This window comes from Asterias amurensis, chromosome 13, assembly GCF_032118995.1.
Source record: "Asterias amurensis chromosome 13, ASM3211899v1".
Lineage (NCBI taxonomy): Eukaryota > Metazoa > Echinodermata > Asteroidea > Forcipulatida > Asteriidae > Asterias > Asterias amurensis.
The window spans coordinates 3,919,288-3,943,516 of record NC_092660.1 but is presented as its reverse complement, the minus strand read 5'-3'; the positions used below and the strand labels follow the sequence as shown (position 1 = coordinate 3,943,516).

The 24,229-nt window shown below is 38.1% G+C and overlaps 1 protein-coding gene across 1 annotated transcript in view; it reads left to right on the top strand.

The window, feature by feature from the left end:
• The window catches only part of LOC139946553 (transportin-1-like), a 59,405-nt gene extending 36,196 nt beyond the window's left edge, over positions 1–23,209 (top strand). Inside the window, exons 15-22 of the mRNA XM_071944249.1 lie at positions 827–914; positions 1,832–1,930; positions 2,442–2,537; positions 4,342–4,417; positions 5,341–5,440; positions 6,710–6,784; positions 8,592–8,736; positions 9,484–23,209. Coding sequence (XP_071800350.1) covers positions 827–914; positions 1,832–1,930; positions 2,442–2,537; positions 4,342–4,417; positions 5,341–5,440; positions 6,710–6,784; positions 8,592–8,699 — 642 coding nt within the window. The 3' untranslated portion in view covers positions 8,700–8,736; positions 9,484–23,209. The remainder of the gene's footprint in view (positions 1–826; positions 915–1,831; positions 1,931–2,441; positions 2,538–4,341; positions 4,418–5,340; positions 5,441–6,709; positions 6,785–8,591; positions 8,737–9,483) is intronic.
• Positions 23,210–24,229: the final 1,020 nt, after the last annotated feature.

The following is a 24,229-nucleotide window of genomic DNA, read 5'->3' as shown; positions in this document are numbered from 1 at the left end:
CAATTCAATTCAAATACACATTTATTTCCATACTTCTGTGTATCAACCACTGCATGTTACCCGTAACGCGAAAATAACATTAAAGACACTGGACACTATTGGTAATTGTCGAAGACCAGTCTTCTCACTTGGTGTATCGCCACATATGCACAAAACAACAAAACTGTGAAAATTTGAACTCAATTGGTTGTCGAAGTTGCACGACAATAATGGAAGAAAAAACACCCTTGTCATACGAAGTTGTGTGCTTTTATATGCTTGATTTCTGGTTAGATTTTGAGGTCTTGAAATCAAATTCGTGGAAAATTACATCTTTCTCGAAAAGTACATTTCGTAGAAGTAGAACAGAATGCTTTTGACACGAGGTGTGTTTTGACCTTTTAAATGAGTGAAGGTTTTTGTTATGAAGGGGTAGCTGATTCCAGAGATTTGCGGCTGCCAAGGAAAATGTTCAGATTAGTAAAGCAATAAGCCATTTTGAGGTATGTTGGTGGTCAATAGGTTTGCTTGTAAACGCTGCATCACCTAAAATGTTCTATTACTATGGTCAATGTGCACAAAATTTACCCAAACCTCATAGTGTTGTAGCATTGTGTCTGCCATATCTCAAAAAGGGCTTATTGCTGTTATGCCTGATACATGTACCATGCTCACCAGTGCCACTGCACTATTTAACAGAATCAGCCTCCACCACCAGACACCCTGTGAGTGTGTCGTCAGCTTTCTACCCCCCTAACCTCTCCAAGTCCAGCCCTAAAACAATTATCTGCCCCGGCAGTTCTTATTGATTTCTCCGTTATTGACTTTTGATTTTCCCTCCCAACAGGATAAGATGCCCGAGGTACGGCAGAGTTCCTTCGCCCTCCTTGGAGACTTGACCAAAGCCTGCTTCAAACATGTCAAACCTTGCATCGGTAAGAAGGCGCGGCATGAAGCGGAAAACTAGATCAATTTATGTCATGTACGCTTACCTCCCACTTAAGACGTGTATTAAGACGTTAAACGTCTTATCAACTATGCTCAATGAGCTGAGTACAACTTAAAGGGTTTTGATAATCAGTCTTTAAAGTTAATGGCATAAAAACTTTTGGTTAGAACCTATGGTAGCTTTTCGATATTGAAAGGATTTTGAGAAACATTTCACTTTAAAGTAATGTGGTGTTGCTTTCAGAGGCCTCACATTTCAGATTCACATTTTTGGGTGAAACCAAACATTCACATTTTTGGGTGAAACCAAAACTTCCACGGGAAAAAAAAATGTGGCATTGAATTTTCAACAATTGACTAGACTTTAAACCCCTTTTTTCTCGGTCTTGTTCTCTTGCATCTCTTGGTGTTTCTACTTTCACAACTTTTGAACCAAAGGTGGTATCAAGAGAGGGTTCAGTGTCTTTAAAGGCAGTGGACACTATTGGTAATTGTCAAAGACTAGCCCTCACAGTTGGTGTATTTCAACATATGCATAAAATAACAAACCTGTGAACATTTGAGCTCAATCGGTCATCGAAGTTGCGAGGTAATAATGAAAGAAAAAACACCCTTGTCACACGAAACTGTGTGCGTTTAGATGGATGATTTCGAGGCCTCAAGTTCTAAATCTGAGGTCTCGAAATCAAATTCATGGAAAATTACTTCTTTCTCGGAAACTATGGTACTTCAGAGGGAGTTGTTTCTCACAATGTTTTATACTACCAACCTCTCGCCATTACTCGTTACCAAGTAAGGTTTTATGCGAATAAATATTTTGAGCAATTACCAATAGTGTCTACTGCTTTAAAGTGTTCTGTTTTCATTTCAACCAACCAATTTCTTATTTTGTTTTTTTTTGCAGTTGATTTCCTCCCAGTCCTTGGTCAAAACCTGAACCCTGAGTTTATCTCCGTTTGTAACAACGCTACCTGGGCCATCGGTGAGGTGTCAATACAGATGGGTAAGTCAAGACATACTCAAGATCAATCAAATAATCTTGTGGCCGAGCGGTTAAGAGCACTACAGACCATGTTTTCTTGTTTTTAAATCAAATTAATTAAAGGATTTGGGTACTTTTTCAAAATGTCCATAGATTTACATTCAACTTACAGGGTTTGAAGATAATGATAGTGGAAAGCTTCCCTTCCAGTCTTACTTACTGAGGTGCTGTAGTTTTTGAGAAATGTGTAAAACAATGTCATGAAAATACGTTTGTAAATGATTAAAATAATTTTCGTCTCATGAGACGAAAATTATTTTCATGACATTGTTTTACTCATTTCCCCAAAACTACAGCACCTCAGCACGTAATATTTTCAGGGAAGCTTTTTACTATCATTATCTTCAAACTGTGTAAGTTTAGTGTAAATCTGTGGACATTGTGTTTTTTGTCCTACAAAAGTTACATAGACCCTTTAAATGTACATATAAATGTTTAGATGACTGATTGATGTTAATTGATTGATTGACAGGTGAAGAAATGGAGCCCTACATACAACTGGTACTCAATCAATTAACAGATATCATCAACAGAGCGAACACACCCAAGACACTTCTAGAAAACACAGGTGAGTAACCTCTGACCTCTGGTGACCTAGGGTGACCTATAACCTTCAGTTAGGACATTATAAATGTGTTGGTATTGTGAGAGTGCATAATGTTTTAAAAGGCTCCGTAATCAATGCATTATAAATATTGTATCCGATTTATTTATGTCATGTATGTTGTTGGGGCCCGTGTTTACAAATATCCCCCAGGTCCCATATGATCTATTTGTCTGTGCGCATACGCACAACCGTTGAGCGCCCATGCAACCTGCGTCAATTTCAACCTACCTTCTAATTGCATGATCTTCATGCCTTGTTCTTTTATCGAGAATGTCTGGAGGGACTGGTGCAAGTTGATGAGAGTTGAAGGCAAATGACTCGATTGGCTCAGCTTGAGATGCATGTTTGTTTAAATTCTCTGGTCATGTTTTATTTGGCGAAGTTTGATGAGTATCCAAAACTTGGATGATGGATACGTAAGATGATCAAATTATATTCAATGCAATAGTTTCAGTTTATCGGATGGTTTGTGTAAAGAATTAAGTTATACTGTTTTTACTGTCACTTTGATTGTACTGCCGTATTTACAAAACCATAGCCTGTGTAGCCTATTTTCTGATCTTCAATTTCTTTTTTATTGTACATAACATTCTATTGATATAAGCTTGTGCGGAAGGATGACACCGTTGATTCAGCCGATTAAAATAATATCTGTGATTTGAGAATGTTAAGATATTGCAATACTCAGAACATTCCCTGTACCTGCGATCCAGTTTACAATTTGAGGCCTGCAGGCCTTTGTCATATTCTATATATTATGGGGGCTTGGTAATTCTGTAAAGTTATTTGAAATGGTGATAGCGATATCAGATATTGAGATTGTTATAGTGACCATGATGGTAAATTTAAGTGTCACAGGGAATTCTGTTCCTCCACACAACGGTCCAGGGGGGGGGGGGGGTTCTGTCTGCCAGGGGAATTGGCCCCCCTCTCATGTTAGACTGTTTTGAAACTGGAATTGTTAAAATTGTTCCATTATTTTAATTTATTTTATTGCAAAAGTGTTAACATATTATTGTAGTCAAAATGTTAATCGGTAGCACAGGATCCGATTCAGTGAAGACATTAATAAATCACAGCATTGATGATGAAGTTATTTCTTTTCAGTGCAATTCGGCCCGATGGTGTGTTTGTGGTCTTCTGCATGGTTTTGTCAACTAACGTGCCATGATACCAAATTAGGCCTTCCATTTTTTGCTTTTGACAATTCATTACGCTTACTATGTTGTGGTCTACTGTGTCATTTCACTCATATGACTGTATGAAGAGAGTTGTTTTGTGCATTTTGTATCTATAAACTGTTTTGAAATTATGTAATTTTTTTTGTAAAAATTTCGATGTACCATTTATTTTGGTGTACAGTAAACTTAATTTTTAGGTTCGGACTGGACACCCAAATAAGACCTTCCATCATTCCTTCGGCAATTTATTAGGTCACAATGTTGTGGTGACTTTTGTTCATTTCAATCATACAACCAGAGTTTCTTGCATTTTGTATCTATATAAACTGTTTTAATTATGTTATTTTTTTGGTATTTTTTTATGTTGAGTACTGATTATTTATTTTTTGAAAGTAAATCTTAATTTTTTATGATCCGGACTTGGACACCGCGTTGTCTGTTGTTTACCGAACGGCCGGTCGTTTCTTGAGTTGAATTGTTTTCTGTTTTTTCTTTCCTTTTCTCGCCCTCCTGCCTGCTTCACTCCTTGTCATGTGACGTAACCGTTGACGTGTGATTGGTCTTCACTCTGTTTGTTACCGTAGCAATCACAATTGGTCGCCTAGGCCTGGTTTGCCCGCAAGTTGTGGCCCCTGTGCTTCCACAGTTTATACGACAGTGGTGTGTATTTTTCTTAGTTTTGTTTCATTATTGTTTTTTCATACAAGTGGATGATAATCATGGCAGTATTGTTAATGAAATATTATTCATGGCCTCGCCCCCTCCCCTCCTTCCCCTAGACTGGTAATAGTCCAACCATCGTCATATCAGAGGCTCATTCATAAATTGGCATCCAAACAATCAGATGGCATTTTACCATAGTTCATTCATCAGTTTACAACCGAAAATAGTCGGATGCCATTATACCATTGACGGGGCTCACATTTGTTGGGGAAAAATCTAGAGACTGAAGGGCTTGTTGCAGGGCGAATGCGACTGTGAACTGAATTTTGGCGTCATATGGCTGTTTTCGCAGCGAATGTTTTGCAGGAGTTTAACTGTTGAGAGTTATTCGTTGTGACGTCAAAATTTGTTTCGCATTCGCATTTGCAGGAAGTATGAACCGTGCTTTAGATCGCCACGAGTTTACTGGCCCGATGCTAAAAAACACTGGCCTAGGGCCAGCATATCTGCATCAAATTTTGATCTCTGATTGATTTGGAATCATAGATTAGTTTTGTTGTTTTCCCTGAATTTGGAACCCATCTGAGCATGCTCTGTTTTATGCCTGAGTTAAATGTTCGATGTCTGGTGGAGGGAGAAACTGTAAAAAAAAAAAATACAATAACAAAACATGCTACAAATTTATTTCTTTAACCATGAGCTATATGTTTGATGTCTGGTGGAGGAAAAAAAAAAACTACACAAATATGTTTATTAAAAGAAAGACAAAAAGATACATTTTATTTTCTTTAAATATGGATTCGTGTGGATTTTTTTATTAAAAATTTTTTATTCCGCAAGATACTTTACTCCCTTCTGATGTTGTTCGGACGACTTCATAGCTGCCGCTATTCGTAAAATTTGTGTATGCACTCTTACAGGTGCACATCACTTAGGAATATCCGCGACAACGAAGAGAAAGATTCTGCATTCCGAGGCATCTGTGCCATGATCAATGTCAACCCGGCCGGTGTGGTGCAGGTGAGTCCCACGTTATAGCCCCCTCTTGTGATTCAAAGTTGTTCACTCGAGGGAAAACTGTTTATTTGATAATCTGGTGTTTTGTTGACAATATTATATTTATATTGTTAAATAATGTATGCTAGCTTTTGTTTTTAGTTGATAGAAAATTGTGTCCATTTTTTTTGGCTATATTATACTGAATTTAAGGATGTAATGGAAGAGTGTACTTTTGGTAATATTCTTAAAAAGCATTGGAGATCCTGTTGATATTATAAAACATTGTTAGAAACGACTCCCTTTGGAGTAATGTAGTTTTAAAGAAAGGTTATTTTTAGATGAGCAAAATATGAATCTGAAAGGCTTCAGGCATGCTTTGGCATCTGAAAGCACTGAATTCTATGCAACAACATTTTTTTTTCTCATTCGTTGTTATAGTGCAACGTTGTTGGCAAATTGAGTGGTAATCTTCACAGGTTTGCAAATTTATGCATTCGTTGGGATACATTATGCGTTGTCGGTTTTAAGGACCTCTCTTGTGTACATTTTACCTTTTATTGACCCCTTGCACGCGTATCGCACGCGTATCGCAGGCGTATCACACGCGGCAACTGATGCCTGCCTAAAATGCACACTTACTGCATAACGCGCAGCATAGAGTTATATAGGAAAACGCACAGTGAAATTGCCAGCCAGTATGGCGCACTCAAGATTTTTCTGCTGATGACGTCAGGTGAAATGGGTCAATATAAATATTGCTAGATACATATTTTTTATATCTGATATTCTTAATTAATATTTTTATCTATCTGTTTGTTGTTAAATAATTTTTTTTGTCCGTGCTTTTTGAATCAAGGCCAGTTTTAATTTCCCCAGTGTGGGATAATAAAGTTCTTATCTTATCTTATCTTATTAAGTGAGGATACTGGTTTTTCACTTTTTTATCCTGACTCACAGAAAGGATTATGCCCAAATGTTCACATTTTTATTTTGGAAAGAAATATGAGCACTGTCTGCGACTATGTTGTCAGCTCCACTAAGTCTAGGAGACATACGCCTTTTGGCGATAGTTATTTTTTTAACTTTTATGCTCTCCTTGGCACCCCACTGTTGTTTTACTTTGTTTTCTTAAATATTTGTAATGGTTTTACATGTGCTTGTAAATGTGATTGCCCAAATATATATTATTATAAGTCTGTATGATACCTGTAACATTTGTAAAGTGAAAGCCAAAGCTTGTGTTTACAATTATTTACAGAAGTTTGTATTTATTTTGTTACCTTCTTCCAGGATTTCATCTTTTTCTGTGACGCCGTGGCGTCTTGGCAGAATCCCAAAGACGATCTCAAACAGATGTTTTACACGGTAAAGACCCATCAATATTTCAATTAGTATCCTTTTCAGTTTCCAGCAGTGTCGAATAATCCCTTCATATCCGGGTCTATGCTTTGTAGGACTATTGGGTTTCACTTTAACAGATGTTAAAGATGAACAGAAGCACTTAAAGGATTTGGGTACTTTTTCAAAATGTCCATAGATTTACATTAAACTTACAGGGTTTGAAGAAAATGATAGTGGAAAGCTTCCCTTCAAATATTACATACTGAGGTGCTGTAGTTTTTGAGAAATGAGTAAAACAATGTCATGAAAATACGTTTGTAAATGATTAAAATAATTTTCGTCTCATGAGACGAAAATTATTTTCATGGCATTGTTTTACTCATTTCCCCAAAACTACAGCACCTCAGCACGTAGTATTTTCAGGGGAGCTTTCTACTATCATTATCTTCAAACTGTGTAAGTTTAGTGTAAATCTGTGGACATTGTGTTGTTTGTCCTACAAAAGTTACATAGACCCTTTAAAGGGAAGGTTTAAGTTTGGTAATCTCTTTTCTTTTTTAAAGGTAATGCAAAAAAATGTTTGGTTAGAAGCCTACAGTAGCTTTAAGTAGGATAAAGCACTTTGAGAAAAATTTCGCTTTGATGTAATAAAAAACGATATCAGTTTCTAACACCCCAAATTTGAATCTGTTTAGCGTTACTGCAGTAATGCTTCTTAGATTGTTATTTCCTATTAGGGATTATTCTTTCTTTGTGGATGAGTTTTCGATCCGGATATTCGGCAATGTCTCAAAACTATGACCACCTTTTTGAAATGAAATTCTCACAAATTATTGATAGGCATATTGCATACGTACATTTCTAGGATTAAAACACTGAATGGTTCAAAAAACAAAAGCTTTATATGTTCCCTTTAAAGTTGATTTTAGAGAGAAAATTTCCAGACTAGGGATCACCCGGTGTAGTTGTCTTTGCTCGACCCAAACTGCTAATGGGCGGATGAGAACATTGCCGTCTTTGGGTCGATTAAAGATCTTTTACAATAGAGTCCTCTCCCACTATGTAACATAGCTTTTCTCTCCACTTATTTATTTTCTTTTGTCGTCTTCAGTTAGCCTGGTTTAATCTTCTTTGTATTTTGTCGTCAGCATTTTGTATTGCCATTGTGTAATCGTCTTGTCCTTGTTTCTTCTTCGATGTTTATTTGTTTGTTTGTTTGTTTGTTTGTTTGTTTGTTTGTTTGTGTGTTTTCTTGTCTGTATAAAGGCTGTTGTCTACAAGCCACGGTTTATCTAACAGCCTCATGCTCTCGCTCCTGTCTTGTACATAGTTAATTCCTAGGTATTAATTTATTATTTGCTTTTAGATTTTGTTGTTCTTTTGTATAATTTAATGCACTTTAGATTTGTTAAATTTCTATGTACTGTTTAATTCTCACAATTTTTTATTTTTTTTTTTTCAACAAGAGTATGGATAAACATTTTATTGAATTGAAATGAGTTAGTGTAGTGGTATCTTGCCTGGCTTTCCACATCTGGGATCTCGGTACGAATCTTACCGAGGGCACTATGTGGATTGGATTTTAAGTCCCTACTTGATTGCGTGGGTTTTCCCCTGGAATAATTCTCTTAAGTAATTAATTAAATAGATGAATAATTTAGTACGTTACTTTTATATAAATTAACAAATAAAGTCCTTGGCTGTACAAGCAGAAAACATAAATAAATAAATAAATAAATAAATAAATAATACAATACATAATTATTCAAATTAACGGTAAATAAATATATAAATTTATAAATGTGTCTTTAATGATTTCATCTTTCTGCAGATCCTTCATGGATTCAAAAACGAAGTCGGAGTTGAAAATTGGAAGAGGTTTTCTGATCAGTTCCCCGCCCCCTTGAGGGAGAGACTAGCCGCCAATTACATGGTGTAACACACAACGACGATGCACTCTGAAGGATAAAAAGCAGGTACGGGAAAAGAACAACTTGAGAGAGAGACTAGCTAAGTAAACATTGTAGCCGCTAAGCGGATGTATTGGTCTCTTGAGAGGGGGGAGGCCGACTGCTAATTACATGGTGTAACAAACACAGCAGTGTCATCTAGCTTGACTCTAGAGACTGCTGAAATGGAGACTAGCTTCTGAACCCAGTGGACCGTAACATTGGTCAGGGTTCAATGCTCTAACACCTGTCTATAGACTAATAAGGTGTCGTTACACGATTAGTCTGAGGTTAAGGGGAGAAGGGTGGGTGTTTAATTATATCTGTAAAGGTTTAGTTGTGTTGTGCACAGTTTAACTATTAATTGTGAAGCCTTTATACATGACGACAAAATAACCTTGTCCTTGCTGCTACAAATGTTATGAGAACCGATTGTTTGTTGCCATGCATGACTGATTTAGTGAGTTTCCACTCGGCAAATGTAAGAAACTAGCAACTACTTTGTGTTATGATTACCGGTAACCAGCAATGACTGGTAACCAACAGCTGATGTAGCAGCAACATTCAGCAATGTCTGAGGGGATTTCTCAAGGGACCTTCGACAGTCCAAACCATTGTTGTCTTTTCACACAGAGTGCAATTTTGTAGAGTTCCAATACCATGTTGAAGTTAAGCGAGGGACACCTGCTAATTTGCTGCCGCGTGAAAAGTACTTTATTCATTGCCACGATCAAATAAGTATTGATTTTGTTATTTGGTTGTGTATTGTTGCAGCTGTCTTTGAAGGAATTGTATCTCTGCAAACATCTGTCTTCAATTGTGGACAGGGAGTCCAGGGACTTCTGACAATGGGGAACAATATCTCATATATAAGCACACCACCAGAGTTGAAGCACTTGTGAGGTCAAAGGTCACAGCGTGCGTCAAAGGTCATCTCGTATAGAGTGCTGTAAGTTACATGAGTCCTACTACACATGATTCAGGCGGGTTTACTGTGGTGTTTTGCAGGGATGAGATTGTTCAATTTTTTGGGCTGAATTCAGACTTTTTATGTCGGCCTGGTGAAGAAAATCATACAATATTTTTTTCCACAAATAAAGAAATCTTGCTCTATTGGTCTACTTCTCTAGTGCTTTGGACACTGTTTCCAAAAGCTCCTTGGAAGCTATAACCCCAGGGGTTACCAAAATGCCATCATTTCAACATACCTTCAAACTTGTGTCCAAGTTTCAGACTTTTTCGTTAGTGATAACTCTCACCCCTGTGTTTTAAAAATATAAGTCAAGTCACAAACTTAAAGGTGAATTTGGCTGTAAGGGTTCCTCTTGAGTTTTCCTGTACGGCACTGCTACCCTGTGAAGACGTCTTATATATTTTTCCTAAGTTTACATTTAAGTCGATAATGACGATAATGACGATAATGTTTTCATTCAGGCTGGGGGTTGGGGGGGGGGGTGGATAGAGAATGATGTATCGGGATGTGTTTAACGTTCTCACTTAAGTTCTGAAGCTTACGCATTAAGAACTTGATTGAGTTTCCCTCCAGTGTCAACCTTCGAGGGTTTGGATGTACTTGCTTTAAGAGCTATGTGAAGCTTGTCGAGGAAAAATAGAGCGAGATTATTTTATCTCTTGTTGTGATTGGCGCTGCTTTTCACCCCCCCCCCCCCCCCCCCCCCCCCGGGGTTTTGATTACAATCATTTTTTCGGATTCTATAGTTGCATCAGTCCCATCGTCGTGCTGCCTGGTCGTTGTCTCTAGTGTCCTTTCGCTGATAAATATCTCATTTCTCTGCTGCTGCGTTCATCTTAAACTTTTTGCTGCTGCCTACAGGACTCACTGTATCCCGCTCCACTATGTACAAAAATAACGTTGAGGGAAAAATCTCGGGGAAATCTCTTGAGGTTTTGGTCGCCTTAAGCTGGATTACACAGATTAAGAGTCGCGGTTTGATGCGAATAATCCGCTTCTCGGAGTCCCTGCGTGTGAAAATACTTCACTTGTGGAAACACATTATTTCCAGAGGGGACTGTCTCTCACCCGGGCTGAAATATTCCGATAGGCATGAATGTTTGTGGGTTATTATTGTAAAGGGCTACGGAGTGTTGATGTTACTAATGGATTGTTTGGGGGGGGGGGGTCAGGGCGGCTTTCGAACGCTCGGCCGGAGTTACTGGCTCGGTCATTGGCAGTTGATGAAAGGTCAAATGCAAATGAGTAAGTCACTGATGTGGCATTATCTCAAGGGTTATAGCATCTGTAGCATTAGGTCTAACGCCGATCCAGTGCCGATCGGCCCTTACACAGAAATTATTGCGGTGATAATTATGAAAACCCATATTTTTTATGGCGACTGTTTCCAGCCTTTAAAATTTTATCAGGTTGCATGTGGTTATGCTTGACTATAGTACTATTAATAGCATGTGTGTATGGTGAGAATTTATAATGTGAATTCAGTGGTGTATGTTTGTGCATGTGTCTGCTATTCTAACCGCATGATTTAAGTATGCTAATTATATGCTAATTATATTAATATATGCATCTCTCTGTATTATCTGGACTCTGTGAAATCGGTCTCATCTCTTAATAGACAAGAATTTTTATATAGAACGGGTTGATTAGGTTACCAATCGGAAAGTAGCTGCGGAGTACCAGATGTAACTGGTAATCATTACTCTTAATGAATATTCATCATGTAATTAGCATAATGAGTCGTTATTCATTAAGTATGCAGATTCTTAAGTGAGTTAGCTAAATCGGATTCAGTTGTATCTCAGTTTCATAATTTACTTTGAAAGGAATTAGTTAAAGTTTGCATTTTTCCCTTGGAGTGTGAAATCAAGTTTTTATAACTCTGACCATAAATTAAACATAATCTAAAATTTATCGTTACATAACCAGAACAGTGAAGTCTCTTGAACAAGTTTCTTTGACTCTTTATAGGTTCTATAAAGCGATGCTTGATTTGGTGAGATTTTGTTTTGTGATGGGAATATCAAAGGTTTCCCTTTAGGACACATTTGAGTATAGGAGGGGCTAAGTTGAGCAATTGATGCTGTGAAAATCTTAACAGCACGCATGAAATTTCTCTTGATATTTACTGATAATAATTTTTTTTAAAAAGGTAAAAACCCTCAACAAGTTTTCATAAAAGAAGTAAAGCACTCACTGAAGATGCAGGAAAAGTCCAGGCCATGAACAAACTTGTCATTTTGTATTATTCTGGTTCTGGTTCTGGTGAATTACTGCACAATCTCCACATATTGGGATCTACACGTGAAGGTGTCTGAGCAACAATGATTTACATGAAGTGGGGCCCCCCCCCCCAATTTCTGGTAATGCCTAGAGTTCTGTATAATCTTCCAAATTTGTAAAAGCCAGGCACTTCTGGGTCCAGTTTAAAGACAGTGGACACTATTGGTTATTGTCAAAGACCAGTCTTCTCACTCGGTGTATCTCAACATATGCATAAAATAACAAACCTATGAAAATTTGAGCTCAATCGGCCGTCGAAGTTGCGAGATATTAATGAACAAAAAAAAAACCTTGTCTCACGAAGTTGTGTTCTTTCAGATGCTTGATTTCGAGACCTCAAATTCTAAATCTGAGGTCTCGAAATCAAATTCGTGGAAAATTACATGTGGAAAATTCGTTTCTCACAATGTTTTATACTATCAACCTCTCGCCATTACTCGTAATCAAGAAAGATTTTATGATAATAATTATTTCGAGTAATTACCACTAGTGTCCACTGCCTTTAAAGCGGGGAACCCTGGCACCGGACTTTACGGTTTAGGAATTAAAAAAAATCTCATCTCTGCAACAGTCCTTGAGTACACGAAATATTCTTCCTAGAAATGGATTGATGACTCAAATGCATTAGTGAGATTTCATCTCTCTAGGCTGTTATCACACCGTGGAAGGAATGTCCAGCTCTGTAAAGACAATCCCCTCCGTAAATTGCTCATTTGTATAAACCAACAAGAATTGATTTAGCGATGACGGCAGATTGGCCTTCCCGTTACCGGCCTGAGTTGGTTGTCGTTAGGGATTGCTTTCCCCGTTCAATGTAGTCGTCCACGAGGACTATCCTCAAATCACTTTGGTAAACAGTTTCAAAATCCTAAGCCTTCCTGGGGGGTACTGTTCGCCTCGCTGCGGAGTTTCCGTTCGGAATCACGGTGCAAATGAAGTACCTTGAAGGCAATCGATTAAAAGTCGAGCCAGAATGAAAAAGAAAAAAAAAATGAAATCATCTGGAAGGGATTAAATGTTGAGCGTTAGGCAAACTGCTCATCTTTGAGACATGTTTACTTGGTATTGATTGCGCTAGATTGGAAAAAAAAAGGACGTTGTTGTGTTGGGGCAACACACTTCCTCCTCTGGAAAATAAAATAATGAAAACTCTCTCGCGGAAAGGTGTGTTCTCAAGCAGACAGTGCAGCCTTTTATTTGATTTATTTTTAATTTTGTGGATAGGTTACTTTAATTTTTTCTGTTCGCTGAAAATTGTAAAAGTAGTGATGAATTATTCCCCCCCCCCCCCAAGGCCATCCAATTGATTTATTTAATACTTAGTAATGTAAAAGCTTTCCAGTCAATGTATGTAAAAAAAAAAAAACGTAATCATTCAATAGATGGAGGCATATGGATTAGAATGTTAACAAAAGAGGTCGGATGAATCAAACAGACTCCCCGTAGGGGATACATTATGTCGCAACGGGTAGTGGGCGTTGCTCTGTAGGGGGTACATCCTCAAGAGTGAGGCTTTACTGTAGGTGTTTTATCCCCCCATAAGCGGGGATGGATCTTTACACGTAGGGGGTACATAATGTCGCAACGGGGAGTGGGCCTTGCTCTGCAGGGGGTACATCGCTAATGAGGTTCACTTCCTTGTAGGGGTTTCATGCCCTAAGAGGGGGTTAATCTTTGGATGTAGGGGGTACAGCATGCCCATGAGGGGGGTGAATCTTTCTAGGTTGGGGGTACAGCGTGCCCATGAGGGGGGTGAATCTTTCTAGGTTGGGGGGTACAGCGTGCCCATGAGGGGGGTGAATCTTTCTAGGTTGGGGGTACAGCGTGCCCATGAGGGGGGTGAATCTTTGTAGGTTGGGGGTACAGCGTGCCCATGAGAGGGGCGAATCTTTCTAGGTTGGGGGTACAGCGTGCCCATGAGGGGGGTGAATCTTTCTAGGTTTGGGGTATTTGTGCCCAATTAGGGGATGAATCTTTCCATGTAGGGGGTACGTTATGCAGCTTGGGGGAGTGCCTTGCCTTTAAGTGGGGGTGGGGTGTACATGTACATTGTTAATAGGGACCTTCACTATACGTGTTTCATGCCCTATGAGTGGGGTCTTTCCATGTAGGGGGAACAGCGTGCCCATGAGGGGGGTGAATCTTTCCATGTAGGGGGTACGTTATGCAGCTTGGGGGAGTGCCTTGCCTTTAAGTGGTGGTGGGGTGTACATGTACATTGTTAATAGGGACCTTCACTATACGTGTTTCATGCCCTATGAGTGGGGTCTTTCCAGGTAGGGGGGAACAGCGTGCCCATGAGGGGTGTGAATCTCTCCATGTAGGGGGTCTGTATGCAGCTTGGGGGAGTGTGCTCTGCCCTCTAGGGGGGTACGATGCTAATAGGGACCTTCACTGTAGGGGTTTCATGCCCTTTGAGAGAGGGTGAATCTTTCCAGGTAGGGGGGTACATCATGACCCATCGAGGGGGGTAAACTTTGCAGGTTGGGGGTATATATGTCAGGCCAAATGAGGGGTGAATTTTATTGGAGTTTAGGGCATTTATCTATCCACATGGTTTGAGCTCTTTACCCATGTTGGGGGTCCATCATGACCAATGAGGGAGTGAACTTCTCACTGTGGGGGAAAGCATGTGAAGGGGGTGTGCACCTGCCATGTAGGGGGGTCGTTCGAACCCTACGTTGGGGTCAACCACCACTCCATGTAAGGGTAACCAATTAGGGGGGGTGGGTGGAAGATTGACAAGGATAATATTGTACACATTTGTCAGTTGAGAGTAAACAAATCTCCTAGCCAAGATCCCAAGGGGGTGTTTTCAGAAGGAACACTAAAGTACCAAGTAAATCAAATGAAATTGAATGGATGTCACCGTTGAGTTGTTTGCTTGGCTGTGAACAATAATTTTCTTTGCATTGCAAATCATATTATCGGGATTCCCTGCGACGGCTTTGATCATCAGTTTCAACCCCTGTTCTTCCTCTTTGTTTGATTATTGCTCATTATCTTTAAACAAGTGTGAGGTTCTGTGGCTTTTCCATCAATTCTAGAAATGTTTGTTTTTGTTTACTGTATAACTCAATATTTAGAACTGCAAGGCGTAAGTAGGGTTGTTTTTTTCTCTGTAGTGAAATAGAGACATCACCATAGGTTTCAAAGTATTACTTTATAGCAGTATTACTTCCTAAATATAAAATCAACCTCCAATCAGACGTGTATCAAATTTTGATTAGAAGTACTTAAAAACAATTCCGATTTCGGAGGAACAAATACCTGGCTTATAATTCAATAGTTGATCTTGACGGGGGTAGATTTCCTGAGCTGCAGTGGAAACAGGCAGAACCTTATATAGCTTACTCCTGGTGTGCACAAAGCCAATATGAATTTCGTTTTCTGTAATTTTTGTCTATTTGCCTTTACAAAGTTCTTAGGTAAGATTTAAAATTAAGTTTATTTTTACATTCCGTGTGGTTATATTGAAGGAGTTGGTTATTATTATTATACAAAAAGGACCTAAAGGTTCAAGTATTTCTTAACTCTATTTTAGGGACCTAGTTTATTTTAAAACTGTTTTTAAGTTAAATTAACTAAGTAGCTTTAAGTTTAAGTATCTATCATTCTTTAAAAAAAAATGGCTGCCATTAACTTTCCATGTTTTGTTTTATAATTATGTTGAATACTAATGACTGTGTCAAGTGCAAGTTTTAAGACAAGTTAATTTTGAGATAATTTGTCTTAGAACAGGGTGAGTGCCCTTGGTTGAATCAACTCGTGGGTTTGTTGGCAATATTCTAGAATATCAATTCCAGGAAGTATAGTTGTGTGTATCACACATTCATTGTCAATCTCCACATGAGCCTTGCTTGTTTAACATGCAATATAAGGCCTTTTTTTATTATTATTATTATTTTTTGTGGAAGTACCAACTTGAACTATGATTTAATCATACCCAGCTAGAGTTGTCTCAATTACTTGAAAGTCCGCGAACAAATATCAGGTGTAACTTTTTGGATGGCATTCAGGAATTTTAGTGGATCTTCAGTGTCTACAAATGACAAAGATTTGTCATTGTAGGTTCAAGACGATTCCTCTGTTATTGACCCCTATGGCGTATGGCGTCACAAGGTTGAATAGCACCCTCACTGAGGTTCAAACGCAGACTCTACTCGCATCCGATACTTAACGGCTTTGTCAGCGGCTACGGCTGGAAGCTGGAAAAAGTTGTATTCTTCAATAATGTCTTTATAGCCGTAGCCCTAGCTGAGGTTGCTCGATTCTGACTCGGCCTGTCTTCGGCTGAGAGTTGTGCGTAGCACATAACGAGTTTGTCGTTGTTTGACCTCAGTAATGGTCGCACATGCAAGGGGTCTGTACTTATTACACCTTAAAACCTCATGAGACCCATACAATAATTTCTGTTCTTCCTAGTGCTAGCCAAAGGCTAGTTGGATCCCTTGAGAACCACTTAAAATCCCCCTGAAATAAGGGTCCAGTGGAGTCTAATTTCATTCCTCTGCTTACCCATGGAATACTGCGATTATGGTGCATTGTTAAGCACATTGGTTTATGTGCCGTAAGTGCAGAATTCTACGATAAGCAAAGCCATGAAATTGGTCGCCCATCGCTTTCAAAAGGTACCTTAGAATCTCTGGCGGTACCAGGCACGCAGCTTTTTCTTCTTATCAGCAGATTTCCTCAGTTTGGATTTCTTGGATATGGCAATTGAACAATACAAAAAACAAAACATGAAACATGACAAAGTCTTGTATTTGCCCTTCAGATTTATAGTTGACGCTACTTTGACCGAACTCAGCTCGAGTCGATGTGCCACAGGTTTTTACAGTGTTAGAAACTCGGTCCAACTGTGGTCGCATGACTGTAGTACACTGATTGTTGGCATGGCTTTCCAATCAAATCTTATGCAAATGAGAACAAGTCAAGAAAATCGTTGGGTTATAAACTAGAGTGCAAGGAAGTACTGGTCTTTATTAGTGAAGAAATTACAGGCAAACCATGTCGCAATTTTATAGCCCTGCTTATCGCTAATTTTGTGCGTTTTTAGCAGACAAATCTGCTTAGGTGTTAGCGTATTTCACAAAATTTCAAGACAACTAGGCGGCCATCTTGTTCACCATGGATATTTATTGTGACAGCATTAATTTTCGTGCAGAAAGCGCAGGATGGTTACCATGTTATTTTGTGAAAATGGCTGCTATGCAGTACTATGAAATTGGGCCCTTGTATCTATCATCCTTATGTAAGGCCAAGAATACACACATCTTCCTCCTGAAACAATTTTCCACTTGACTAAACTTAATAGGATTCCAATGTAATTTATAATTAATCAGTTAATTAGACTATTTGTAATTATGCGTACAAACACTCTTACTTGCATGGTCTCATCAAGTATAAAACCAAATTGATAAACGGGGTATATCGTACTTCGTAAAAAATGACATTCTTTCCCACCTATTTACTTGTCATGTTTACGATCTTTTCTATCTATTCGGAGTTGTAATCTGTCTGGAATTTCTCTCGTTTTAGGAATTTCTGAAATACTGATCTCACCCATGCCTTCTTAAATGTGATCTGGCAGTCAAGGATAGAAAGACATAGCTGTGCAATTCTGACTTATACACAAAATTTTGCTGAAACAAAAAACTGTTTTAACTTGAACGTACGCAATCTGATTCTAAAAGTGTTCAAGAATTTTTACCTAGAGGTAATAATTCTTTAACAGAGCTGCACAATTTCATTTTCTTGGAAACAAATAATGGAAACATTGTACAGGAATATCATTTTATGGAATAAAATAATTGTCTCGCTTGCAGGGACATCTGATATGTTATGCTTCTGGGCATTGTGAAGAATTAAAAAATGCCAAAATAATAGGATATTTGTTGAATATCGCAGTCTAAAGACAGACAATTGTGTTACGCTGTGGTTGTGTGCACAATAAAAAAAACCTTATTTTTACTGTTACACATGTTGATCATTGCAGTTTGGTAAATGCTAAGTCTTCTCGGTCGATTTTGAAATATTTGTCATGATTTTTAAGTACTAAAATATTCATTGAGTGTTTAAAATGTGTAGAGGTTACAAATCAATCGAGACTTAAACAATCACCAGTATTTTGGTTAAAAATCTTTAAAGAATAATAAAAAAGTATGTTTACTTCTAAAGCAATTATTGTGGCACCACAAAGCAACTGAATTTGGTTTGCAATAAGCAAATTGGAATGATGGAGATATACAATCGTGTTTTAAAGGGTTTAATGCTAAGCGGCTATTATGTTAAGTTTAACTTTAAGTACAGTAACTCATTTTTTTTTTTAAATTACCTGCAGAGGATTTTATATATTATTTTAAGTTTAAGTTAAGTTCAAGTTAAGTTCAAGTTAAGTTTAAGTTAAGTTTAAGTTTAAGTTAAGTTTAAGTTAAGTTTAAGTTAAGTTTAAGTTAAGTTTAAGTTAAGTTTAAGTAGTTAAGTAAGTATAAAGTAAGCCATTTATGAAACCTAAGAGCTACAAATCACCATGGCTTGGGGTTTGTTGGTCTGAATATTGTCCTACAGGTAGCTGCATTGATTTAGTCATTGCAAAAATAAAACTGCCTGAATTCTCAATTGGGCTTGTTTTGCAGCAAGCTGGAATGTTAACAACAGTTATACATACTCAATCAGGCTTGTGTGTGCGGAACAGCCAGAAAGGTTATAGTCACAATGAATTCTCAATTGGGCTTGTGGTTCCAAACACTTAAAAATTCTCAGTCGGGTTTGTGTTAGGAAAAAGCTGGAACGGTGAAAGTCCTTGTGAATTTTCAACGAGTGTTGCAACAACACAGTGTGTTAAAAACATTAACACATTCTCAAACAGGCTTGTGTTAGAAGAAAAGCCAGAATGGTGAAGGTCCCCTTGAATTCTCAATTGGGCTTGTGCAACAACCAGCTAGAGTGGTAACGCCCTAAAAAAAGATTCTCAATCGAGCATGTGCTGCAATAAGCCATAATGGTAAAAATTTCAATTGGCCCTCTTGTTATAACAGTAATCAGTATCAACAAATCCTCATCCAAGAGCCACACTGTGACACTTTTTATGCGGAGCTGTTTTGTGATGAAACACTTGTAAAGTGTTTGCCGTGCGTAGTGAATCCATTTAGAAATACCTTCCTGCATCTCACTCACTCCTTCGTGTCATCTCGATGTATCTAAGATGTTTCGTTCAATAACCAAAGCATGCAATGTGTAGTCGGTGATGCCTTCTCTTTAAAGGCAGTGGACACTATTGGAAATTTCTGAAAATAATTATTAGCATAATCCCTACTTGGTAACAAGTAATGGGGAGAGGTTGATGGTATAAAACATTGTGGGAAACGGCACCCTCTGAAGTGCCATAGTTTTAGAGAAAGAAGTAATTTTCCACGAATTTGATTTCGAGACCTCGGATTTAGAACTTGATCATCTAAACGCACACACCTTCGTGTGACAAGGGTGTTTTTTTTCTTTCATTCATATCTCGCAAGTTCGATGACCGATTGAGCTCAAATTTTCACAGGTTAATTATTTTATGTATTTGTTGAGATACACCAACTGTGGAGGCTAGTCTTTGACAATTACCAATAGTGTCCACTGCCTTGAACCTTTCTTATGATTTTAGAAAAGCGTGCAGTCACTGGTGTACCATTAATACAGAGTGCCTGTTAACAGCTTGAACGCATGCATTTTTTTTTTAAAGTAGGGAAGACTGCAATAAAAGGCAATGCATTATTCTACACAAGAATGAAGAGATGCGGAAAGCATTCCTTATTCTGTGATTATTTACAATCTTTAAAAAAAAAGAAAAAGAGAGTAAGTTTTAACCGTTTTCGAACCCTGGTGGTTTGAATCATGTTAAGGTCATATCTGTAAGTTTTGACCTTTAAGGTCATATAAGTTAGGTCGTAACCATTGTATACTTTAAATGCTTGTGGAATCTTTGCTTTGGTTGTGATGTGGCGTTTACTGTTACCATTCAGGAGTGCGTTTTGGCGACCCCAACCAAAATCTGTTTCGGTTGTTGTAACGATAACCGAGTTGTGAGCTCGGTTACCGTTTTGGTTATGACGTCAGAAACAGTTTTTGGTCGGGGTCGCCAAAACGCCCTCCATGTGTCTGTACAATATAATACAGCAATGTGCCATCTTGACGGAGATCAAGGCAGTTCATAAGCTGCTAAGCATAACGGCAGATACACTTAAACAGCAACACGCACATTCAGCCATTGCTAGTTTCTATACAGGTATTAATATGTAGGTTTAACTTTAAGTAAGCGTAAGTAAGTAAAGTAAGTTAAAATCAGGGCAGCTTAGGTTATGGGAGGGAGGGAGGCAATGGTGGTCTGGGGTTAAGCCTGTCTTTCCTGCTTCTCAACACTCACTAGACCTTTATCATCATCATGCCACCATCTTGGTCATGTTCCCATCTCCAATAGCAGTATTGAATGCTAGTATTCATTGCGCTGAAAAAGGAACCAGACTATTTTGCTCCCCAGCCTCGGTTTGGTTACATTGGTTTTGATTGTGGACAAAATAAAAGATGGCCACACCATGATAAAAGTTTATTAATACGTCGATCACTTCAATTTTTGGAGGTGCACTATTCGGTTTGGGTGTGTCTGGACAATTGTACCCAAACCTAGTAGTTGCCAAATATGTCCATCAAATCTCGAATTGGCTTAAAGCAAAACCCCAATGGGAATTGTATGTTTTACAAGTGAAATTCTTGATCTGCAAAATATATCTCCTCTTAGCAGTGAGTGTTGATAAGTAGTGAATGACAGGGTTTGTCTGCGTGTGTGTGTGTGTGTGTGTCAGGGTGTGTCAGGGTGTCTGTCTGTGGTATGGGAGTGCTACTGTGTGCGTGTGGATGATGACAAATGTGTGTATATAATTATCTATGTCTTTGTCTTATCTCAGGTGCAAATGTTTATTGTAAAGATGTTAAATAATGAAATGTCATAATGATTAATGTCGCCAGATTTAGCCATTGTCTAATTGTGTTTGGATGATAAGTCCAAATTATTGAGAATCATCGAACTCATGGGAAGGTCCAGTATTAGGTTTGTAAACGGACATCTACAGAGTTTTAGAACTCGGGGCAACTCCTACAAAATTCATACTTTGGGAGTTGTGTTTTTGTTTTGCTTACTTTCCTTGTTTTTTCTTGGATACTGAATCTTCCCTTTAAGTAATAATTGAATAAATGTAGAGCTTGACCCTTCCATGGCAAATCAGCCAAACTAAAAAAAAAAAAAATGTTTTTAAAGAAAGCTTGTAAAGAGATAGACACAATAGCCCTTTGAAATATGGTGGACACTAACTTTAAGAGTAGACGGTTTGGATTGGGTGTTTGCAGACAAATTTACCAACAACTGACTAATGCAGCACTGATGTGTCCACCATACATCGAAGGTGCTTTATAGTATGCATTTGAAACTCTTGAAATGGTCCAAAATGTAACCAGAAATGCTCTCATAAAAGGAACCAACATTTTTGAGTTGGGCTTTTTTCCCCTTTTTTTGAGTTAGGTTTTTTTCCCGTTTTTAAAGTTAGGCTGTTTTGCCTTTGAATGGTTAAGTCATTGAGGTGCCAATGTAATTGTTAAGGGATATCTCTAGATCACTTTAGCGATGAGAATAACCCGAGATGAGGCGAAAAACAATCAGTAACGCTTCCCCTGACCCCAAGGATCAAGAATTGATCAAAGATCATCAGCCTCGGTTCTTTGAGGTATTCTCTTAATGCATTCATGATAAGGTCTCACCCAGCCAACTGATTTAATGTGGAATATTTTAAACCCATCCCGTAGATTGAAATTGTCCCTGTAGTACTCAAAGAAAAACCACAACTCCTAATAAACCCATAATTAATTTCCCTGGATTGTTCAGGACTAACTGGCTTTCAAGATACCCCCAAAAGAACACTGTACACGTTGAGTTTACATGTAGATCCAAAAGATTATTGGCATATCCTAAATTATAGTCAGATTTGTGGTATAGTGTCACATTTGAAAGATCACAATCCAACTGTGTGTGTGTTTAGGAGGAAAAAAGAGAAACAAATCTTTATTGTGTGTGATACTTTATCAAATTCCCCAAGCCAAACGTTGATTCACTGAATTGCTAATATAAAGCATGGGATTTCTGCAGTCGACAAATTGTAAAGGTGACGGAATTGCATTTTCAAGTGATGCGTCACACCTGTACTAACATCCATCTCATTCTCTATGTTTCTCAACTCTATGAAATATGGTATTTCTAATATTTTATGATCTATGAACCGAGCATGAATCGGGTTGAAACAGATATGATAATAATATTTCAAATTTATTAGTGTCATTTTTTTTTTTTTAAGTTGACACAAGTATCTTATTCTGGACATTAATGTTTGCAATGAGTTTGTATTTACTGCATGTATTTTCAAAGTGTCACTCTTCTAGGATTTGTTTTATGTGATAATGGTGTATGGAGGACTCGTTAATTACCTCAGCTGTAATCGAAGTACTGGATTCTATGTTACTTATTTCACCCTGCAGTTTGACATAATATTTTGATGAAAAGAAAAACCCGACAATGATTCCAAATTTTCGTAAAGACAATTGTCTTTGATTCATTTTGCAATGTTCATACACCATTTAATCGGATATTAGGTAGATTTTTGTTTTTTGTTGTGTTTTTTTTGTGTGTCCACAAATTTCCAGTTAAAATCGAGTGTGCTTTCGGAATTGTTACTTCATTTTCCCCTGATGTTAATATGCAAACAAAGTCCATTTAAAGTGTACGGGACTTCCATAAATGAAATAGTATTATTATATGGCAACAATTTAGTCATCATCGAATGTTGGTCATTAAAAATGACCATCTTGTCTTCTGTCTTGTCAAACTTTTTTATTTTTCATGCATAAATTTTTGTATTTGATGTTGATGATATTTTTTGCTAAGTTAAATATTTTGTGTGAATAAATTTAATCTGGGGCCACCATATTGTAATAAAAACTGCTATTTTTTAGGCTAAGGATTATATTATATACAAGGTAATTAATGATATCGAACTGTTAAGATATGCACATGTATTTGTAAGTATATTAAACTAGGAATAATGTACTAAGTAAGTAAAAAAGGATATCAACTTTTAAGTAAAGTAAGTTAATTAAGATTATTCATTAAGTTAAGGCTAAGTTTAAGTAAGTTAATAAAACAGTAAGATATCATAAGTGACCATGAATCCGTGTGTGTGTTAATCATTTGTTTTTGAATGATAGTCGGTTTTCTGTTGCATGCAATGAGGAACGAGACACCCACATGTGTGATATTCAATCGTGGACCCCTCTCCCCATTGTTTTCCTTTGTGATAAGAATAATCCATGACGGTGCCACGCGCGCGACCAGCCTCGCTACCGTGGGCAGCGCGCCGTATTACGCTAGCTCCGCGTACGTCGATATGATTGAGCAAGGCATGCTGGGAAAATATGGCGCGGCGAGATCGATCACCCCTGGGAACGAGGTTGAAGCGCACCGTATTGTACCTCTCGTCACGTGCAAGGCATGCTGGGAAAAAATGGCGCGGTGAGATAGATCACCCCTGGGAACGAGGTTGACGCTAACCATTTGGGTTGGCAATGGGTTTACGTGTAAACACTGCCTCGCCTAAAATGCGCACTTGACTGAATAACGCACAGTGACATTGCCCACCAATATGGCGCATCCAAGATTATTCTGATGATGACGGCGGGTGAAATGTGTCAATATTGTCCCTGTTCTTAGAAGTCCTGGGTTGACTGTCACATCCAGTACACACTTGATCAGGTTTATTTGGTCCTATTATTGTTGCGATGGCCTTCAATCGTGGACCCTCCAATGTAATTTTGTTTCCCGACAAAAAAGTGTACCCATTGTTTTCTTGAGAAACTAATCGCGAATCTATTGTTTCTTTTGTTTATAAGTCCTCGCTTTGATTGTCACTTCAAGAACACACACCCATTGGATCAGGGTAGTGGGATGCTGTTAGTGTTCTTTTTTTTTCTTTTTTTCTTAACAATTCCTCTGTGGAGACGAGGTTGAACAAAGACAACCTTTGTAGGGGTCCGCTAATCCACTGTGTAAAAGACGCTAAAGGGCTAGTGCATTAAGCTAATGCATCAGTGTGAAGACTTCTATGGGTCTTTCCTTTTTTTCTGTACCATCTTCCAATAGACTCTATAAATCACATTTCTTATGAAGCACCTTGCCAGTCT